Here is a 7,500-nt window from a genome sequence, read left to right as displayed (position 1 = left end):
AGGGGTAGTGGTACGTTACCTGATACCGATACTGAGGGTTAGGGGTAGTGGTACGTTACCTGATACCCATACTGAGGGTTAGGGGTAGTGGTACGTTACCTGATACCGATACTGGTCAGCCAATAAGATGTTACTTATATAGAATAATCAGCCAAACTGTTTTAGACTAAATAAAGTAAATAAAAAAGATCAGCCAGTTTCCTAATGATTAAAAGAAATGATAAACCATTCATGTTTTTATTTAAACAGAAATATCAGCACCTTAAAAAATATCATTAAAGAGAACACTGTGTCTTTAAGATCTGCCCCAGTCCCGTGTGTGTGTGCATGTGTGTGTGTGTGTGTGTGTGTGTGTGTGCGTGTGTGTGCAGGGGGTCTGTTTATTGTTTTGGAAACAAAAGCACGAGTGAGAACGATAAAAGAAGAGAGAAGTGTGAGAGTCACTTTATCACCACATCACAGGCAACCGAGCAGCAAAACCCCTCGGACCACCGCCCCGCAATACACACACACTCACACACACACATACGCACACACACACACACGCACACACATTCACACTGACATACACACGCCGGTACACATGGGTAAGTTCTCTAATATATATACACACACAGGCTTTCATTTTTGTGGTGCAAACTGTTGCATTGTGTATGTTTGTGTGTGTGTGTTGTGTTGGTGTATAATGGCCGAGATATGTGTGTATGTGTATTTATGTGTGTTAAGGTGTGTGTTTCAGACAGGTGTATTTGGTAGATTGTGGTGTTTAATGTGTGTTAGTGTTGAAGATCAGATGGAGTGACAGATAATGAGATAAATGTGAAGTGTCTCAGTGACAGTAATGATTAAACTGCATTACTATCGTGTCCCTGCTCCACAAGTGTACAAGTGTGTAAGTGTGTGTGTGTGTGTGTGTGTGTGTGTGTGTGTGTGTGTGTGTGTGTCTGAGTTCACTTTACAAGCTTTTCTCTGAGGTCAGGACTTTCTATCTTTCCAACACTAATGAAGTGTGTTCTGATTGGTTAATAGTCATCAGGAGGTCATTTAGGGTTAATGAGGTGTTAACGAGCTCCGCCTCTCTCACAGGTGATGATACTTGGACACCGAACGTTTACAGTTTTTGAGGTCTGCCAGCTTTAGCTTTAAAATAAGAGTAAAGCTTTTAATCAAGCAAAAGGAGAGACATGATATCAGATTTTTTTTTAAACATTCAATTAATGTGATATTATAAGTAGCGCTGCTGAGTTCTGGATTGTGATTGGTCAGAAGGTGGTGATTAGTTTTCTATATCAGAAGCTCTGACAGGAGCGCAGGTTTATATTAACGTGTTGGTTCTAATACGTTATGGTTTCTATAGTAACGGCTCACACACAGGGACGTGTACAGCGCACACTCCACATCATCTAAGACTAAGAAAAGACACATTAATGTAACGTGTGTGGAAGGAGTCTCCAGTGTCAGCGCTGTGTAACAGTCAGAGGTGAAGCTGTGACTTTAAGGTTCCTGCATCTTCAGCACAGAGGAGTTCTTCCGGTTTCTCTGTGAAATAGTTTCACCCACGTTCCACAACATTAAATGTAGTTACAAACATTTCAGAAATATGTGCAGTGTCTTAATTAATCTAAAAGTGTCATAGAAATTGCTGTGGTGTAAGAGGAATAAAACACTTGAGTGTGTAAGTGTGTGTAAGTGTGTGTGTAAGTGTGTTAGGTGTAAGTGTGTATGTGTGTGTAAGTGTGTATGTGTGTGTGTAAGTGTGTGAGGTGTGAGTGTGTATGTGTGTGTAAGTGTGTATGTGTGTTAGGTGTGAGTGTGTATGTGTGTGTAAGTGTGTATGTGTGTAAGTGTGTGTAAGTGTGTTAGGTGTGTGTGTGTGTGTGTTAGGTGTGTTAGGTGTGTGTGTAAGTGTGTTAGGTGTGTGTGTAAGTGTGTTAGGTGTGTTAGGTGTGTGTGTAAGTGTGTTAGGTGTGTGTGTAAGTGTGTTAGGTGTGTGTGTTAGGTGTGTGAGTAAGTGTTTTAGGTGTGTGTGTGCGTGTGTGTGTAAGTGTGTTAGGTGTGTGTGTAAGTGTGTATGTGTGTGTAAGTGTGTTAGGTGTGTAAGTGTGTATGTGTGTGTATGTGTGTGTGTAAGTGTGTTAGGTGTGTATGTGTGTGTAAGTGTGTTAGGTGTGTATGTGTGTGCAAGTGTGTTAGGTGTGTGTGTGTGTGTGTTAGGTGTGTTAGGTGTGTGTGTAAGTGTGTTAGGTGTGTGTGTGTGTGTGTGTTAGGTGTGTGTGTAAGTGTGTTAGGTGTGTATGTGTGTGTGTGTGTGTGTGTGTGTGTTAGGTGTGAGTGTGTATGTGTGTGTAAGTGTGTATGTGTGTGTGTAAGTGTGTTAGGTGTGAGTGTGTATGTGTGTGTAAGTGTGTTAGGTGTGAGTGTGTATGTGTGTGTGTGTGTAGGTGTGTGTGTAAGTGTGTGTGTGTTAGGTGTGAGTGTATATGTGTGTGTAAGTGTGTTAGGTGTAAGTGTGTATGTGTGTGTAAGTGTGTTAGGTGTGTGTGTGTGTGTGTTAGGTGTGTGTGTGTGTGTGTGTGTGTTAGGTGTGAGTGTGTATGTGTGTGTAAGTGTGTGTGTGTGTGTTAGGTGTGTGTGTGTGTGTGTTAGGTGTGAGTGTGTATGTGTGTGTAAGTGTGTTAGGTGTGTGTGTAAGTGTGTTAGGTGTGTGTGTAAGTGTGTGTGTGTGTGTTAGGTGTGAGTGTATATGTGTGTGTAAGTGTGTTAGGTGTGAGTGTGTATGTGTGTGTAAGTGTGTTAGGTGTGTGTGTGTGTGTGTTAGGTGTGAGTGTGTATGTGTGTGTGAGTGTGTATGTGTGTGTGTAAGTGTGTTAGGTGTGAGTGTATATGTGTGTGTAAGTGTGTTAGGTGTGAGTGTGTATGTGTGTGTAAGTGTGTTAGGTGTGTGTGTGTGTGTGTGTTAGGTGTGAGTGTGTATGTGTGTGTAAGTGTGTGTAAGTGTGTTAGGTGTGAGTGTATATGTGTGTGTAAGTGTGTTAGGTGTGTGTGTGTGTGTGTTAGGTGTGAGTGTGTATGTGTGTGTGAGTGTGTATGTGTGTGTAAGTGTGTTAGGTGTGAGTGTATATGTGTGTGTAAGTGTGTTAGGTGTGAGTGTGTATGTGTGTGTAAGTGTGTTAGGTGTGTGTGTGTATGTGTTAGGTGTGTTAGGTGTGAGTGTGTATGTGTGTGTAAGTGTGTGTAAGTGTGTTAGGTGTGAGTAAATGGTGCACTTATATAGCGCTTTTATCCAAATCGCTTTACACTGTGTCTCATTCATCCATCACACACACACACACACACACACACACACACACACACACACACACACTCACACACACACACACACACACCCACTCACACACCAGTGGTAGCAGAGCTGCCATGCAATACACTAACTTGCCATTGGAAGCAACTTGGGGTTCAGTGTCTTGCTCAAGGACACTTTGGCATGTGGAGTCACGTGGGCAGGGAATCGAACCTCCAACCCTACGATTAGTGTACAACCCGCTCTACCACCTGAGACACAGCCGCCCCAAGTGTGTGTGAGTGTGTGTTAGATGTGTGTAAGTGTGTTAGGTGTGTGTGTGTGTGTGTGTGTAAGTGTGTTAGGTGTAAGTGTGTTGTGTGTGTGTGTGTGTGTGTGTGTGTGTGTGTGTGTGTGTGTGTGTGGGAGGTGTCCAAAGTGGAATGATGATGGTCAGACATTTGTGATTATATAATGAAACAGCAGTGAGACCTCATTAGACCCCAACACACACACACACACACACACACGCGCACACACACACACACACACACACACACACACACACACACAGTCCAAGTCCTGCTGTGACCTTGACCTCATTATGATCTCTGACCTCTTGGTGCCAGTGTGAGCCTGCCTGTGCTGGAGAAGTGATGTAGCTGTGTGTGTGTGTGTGTGTGTGTGTGTGTGTGTGTGTGTGTGTGTGTGTGTGTGTGTGAGTGTGTGTGTGTGTGTGTGTGTGTGTGTGTTGTTTACTGTATCACACAATCAGTCTTTGTATCTATTCCTGAAACAAAAGCCATTGTTGATCACACAGTGAGGCTTTCACACACACACACACACACCCCTAAGCTCCGCCCTCATCTGGAGGGAGGGATAGAGTGATGAGATGGAGGTGTAGAGTCAGTGATGAGACAGCAGGACAGACCTCACTTCTGATCAATGATTTTTTTGAGTCTAGAACATCTCGCGTCACGGTGCGACGTCTCTGGAACTTCAGGACCAAGTGAACACATCTACAACACCTTACAGTGGGTCTGGAGCAGAGCCAAGGCGAGAGTCTAGAACATTCTGGTGATGTCTCAGGAGCATCAACATCGAGCCTAGAACATTCTTCTGTGGTTCTGGAGCATTAGGAACAAGTCTAACGTTCTTCTGAAGGGACTGGAGCTGCATCTAAAGAGAGCCAGGTCTAGAACGTCCTCTGGGCTGTTCGGAGCACCGTTGCTGAAGATAAATCATTGTTCTGTCTTGGTCTTGTGTGTGTTCTGGAGCTCTGGAGTGTCTGAGCTAAGTTTAGAAGGTTCCGCAGTGCGGCTGGAGAAGAAAAGCAGAATCTAGAAGGTTCTCTGGTTTAGCTGAAGGGTAGAAGGTTCTCTCTGCTCGTTGGTGAAGATGTTCCCGATGAAGCAGCCCTGGCTGTGTAAAGTTTTAGGTCTGATCTGAGAACAGCTGTCACCGGAGTGCTAATGCTAACGCTAACATTAGCACCTGCCAACGCACTGACCCGAGACCTTCAGTTCACACACTCACACTGGCATTGTGGGAACTGAGAAGGTTCTGATTGGCTGTGCTGCGCTGTGCCTGGCTGTGATTGGTGGCGCTGATGATCTAATCCACACTCACACACTAACTGAATCTGTGTGTGTGTGTGTGTGTGTGTGTGTGTGTGTGTGTGTGTGTGTGTGCGTATTTACTGAGATGTTAACACACTCAAACTAACAGTGTCCATGGTTAATGTGTGTATGTTATATAACTAAGTGTGTACTCATGTGTGTGTGTGTTTGTGTGTGTGTGTTCCAGATGTAGCTTGGTTTAGTCCTTAATATGTGTATGTGTGATTATTGTGTGTGTGTGTGTGTGTGTGTGTGCGAGATTCTGAAATGTGTGAGCTGCATGTAAGTGCTATAAGTGTGTGTGTGTGAGAGCTTTGTGTGAGTGCTGTAAGTGTGTTGTTTTTGAGTGTGTGTGTGTGTGTGTGTGTGTGTGTGTGTGTTGTGAGCGGGTGTGTTGCGAGTGTGTGTGACTCTGATGTGTGCGTGTGTGAGCTTGTGTGTGTGTGTTTTGAGTGTGTGTGACCTTGATGTGTGTGTGTTGTGAATGTGTGTGAGGTGAGACCCTGATGTGTGTGTGTGTTGTGATTGTGAGCGTGTGTGTGTTGTGAGCGTGTGTGTGTTGTGAGCGTGTGTGTTGTGAGCGTGTGTGTTGTGAGCGTGTGTGTGTTGTGAGCGTGTGTGTGTTGTGAGCGTGTGTGTGTTGTGAGCGTGTGTGTGTTGTGAGCGTGTGTGTTGTGAGCGTGTGTGTGTTGTGAGCGTGTGTGTGTTGTGAGCGTGTGTGTGTTGTGAGCGTGTGTGTTGTAAGCGTGTGTGTTGTGAGCGTGTGTGTGTTGTGAGCGTGTGGGTGTTGTGAGTGTGAGCGTGTGTGTGTTGTGAGCGTGTGTGTGTTGTGAGCGTGTGTGTGTTGTGAGCGTGTGTGTGTTGTGAGCGTGTGTGTTGTGAGCGTGTGTGTTGTGAGCGTGTGTGTGTTGTGAGCGTGTGTGTGAGACCCTGATGTGTGTGTGTGTGTTGTGTGTGTTGTGTGTGTTGGCCGTGCTGGTGTGTGACTCGCCCTCAGGTTGCTATGACAGCTGTGTGCGTTGCCTTGGCGCCGTGCCGTACATCACTCTGAGCGCCACGCTGCTGTGTTACGCCGGAGTCGCGCTCTTCTGTGCCGGAGCACACGAGGCCCTCACACACACACACACACTCGTTCACACACACTTCGCCCGTGCACAGCAAGACTTCGAGGTGCTCGCTGACTTGTGAGTGTCTACACACACACACACACACACACACACACACACACACACACTGCACATTTATTATTATTTATACAAAAGCAAAAATCATTATATAATGTTTAATGTTAATTAGCGTTCTAACCTGTGTGTGTGTGTGTGTGTGTGTGTGTGTGTGTGTGTGTGTGTGTGTGTGCAGTATTAAATATTTTCAGTATGTGGTTTACGGCCTAGCGTCGTTCTTCTTCCTGTACGGGATTTTGTTGCTCGCTGAGGGATTTTACACCACGAGCGCCGTCAAGCAAACCTTCGGAGAATTCCGGAGTACCAAGTTCAGCCGCTGCCTCAGCCTCACCGTGAGTGTGTGTGTGTGTGAGTGTGTGTGTGTGTGAGTGTGAGTGAGTGTGCATGTGTGAGTGTGTGAGTGTGTGTGAGTGTGTGTGAGTGTATGAGTATGTGTGAGTGAGTGTATATGTGTGAGTGTGTGTGTGTGTGAGTGTGTGAGTGCGTATGTGTGAGTGTGTGTGTGTGTGTGTGTATGTGTGAGTGTGTGTGAGTGTGTGTGTGTGTGTGTGTGTGTGAGTGCGTATGTGTGAGTGTGTGAGTGTGTGAGTGTGTGTGAGTGTATTAGTATGTGTGAGTGAGTGTATATGTGTGAGTGTGTGTGTGTGTGAGTGTGTGTGTATGTGTGAGTGTGTGAGTGTGTGTATGTGTGAGTGTGTGTGAGTGTATGAGTATGTGTGAGTGAGTGTATATGTGTGAGTGTGTGTGTGAGTGTGTGAGTGCGTATGTGTGAGTGTGTGAGTGTGTGTGTGTGTATGTGTGAGTGTGTGTGAGTGTGTGTGTGTGAGTGTGTGTGTGTGAGTGTGTGTGAGTGTATTAGTATGTGTGAGTGAGTGTATATGTGTGAGTGTGTGTGTATGTGTGAGTGTGTATGAGTGTGAGTGTGTATGTGTGAGTGTGTGTGAGTGTGAGTGTGTATGTGTGAGTGTGTGTGAGTGTGTGTGTGAGTGCGTATGTGTGAGTGTGTGAGTGTGTGTGAGTGTGCGAGTGAGTGTGTGTGTGTGTGTGTGTGTATGTGTGTGTGTGTTAGAGTGTGTGTGTGTGTGTGTGTGTGTGTATGTGTGTGTGTTAGAGTGTGTGTGACTGCGTTTAATGTCCCCCGCTGTGTGTCTGGTGTCTCTTGCCGTAGTTCCTGATCGTGACGTGTGTGTTGGCGGTGATTTGGCTCGTGGTGTTCGCCTTCTCTGTCATTCCCGTCTACTTCCTGTTCAACATGGCCGAGACCTGCCACACCGTGCACATCCTGTCTGAGACCACCACCAGCTTAAACCAACACGCCTGGGTGTGCGTGGACGCGCGGCAGTACGGTGTGTGTGTGTGTGTGTGTGTGTGTGTGTGTGTGTGTGTGTGTGTGTGTGTGTGTTTCTGAGATATCTGA

General features: G+C 45.8%; 1 protein-coding gene across 2 annotated transcripts in view; it reads left to right on the top strand.

Annotated features, from left to right (window-relative positions):
* Positions 1-427: 427 nt before the first annotated feature.
* The window catches only part of plp1b (proteolipid protein 1b), an 8,824-nt gene continuing 1,751 nt past the window's right edge, over positions 428-7,500 (top strand). Inside the window, exons 1-4 of one of the 2 annotated variants that reach the window (XM_053679411.1) lie at positions 428-587; positions 5,897-6,083; positions 6,259-6,415; positions 7,252-7,429. In XM_053679411.1, the coding sequence (XP_053535386.1) occupies positions 584-587; positions 5,897-6,083; positions 6,259-6,415; positions 7,252-7,429 (526 nt within the window). In that variant the 5' untranslated portion in view covers positions 428-583. Of the gene's footprint in view, positions 588-4,045; positions 4,719-5,896; positions 6,084-6,258; positions 6,416-7,251; positions 7,430-7,500 lie in introns of those variants that run through there. The other variant, XM_053679410.1, reaches the window with a different exon arrangement.

This window comes from Ictalurus punctatus, unplaced genomic scaffold, assembly GCF_001660625.3.
Source record: "Ictalurus punctatus breed USDA103 unplaced genomic scaffold, Coco_2.0 tig00163740, whole genome shotgun sequence".
NCBI lineage: Eukaryota > Metazoa > Chordata > Actinopteri > Siluriformes > Ictaluridae > Ictalurus > Ictalurus punctatus.
Note: the sequence above shows the minus strand (reverse complement) of the source record. Positions and strands in the feature narration are given on the sequence as shown.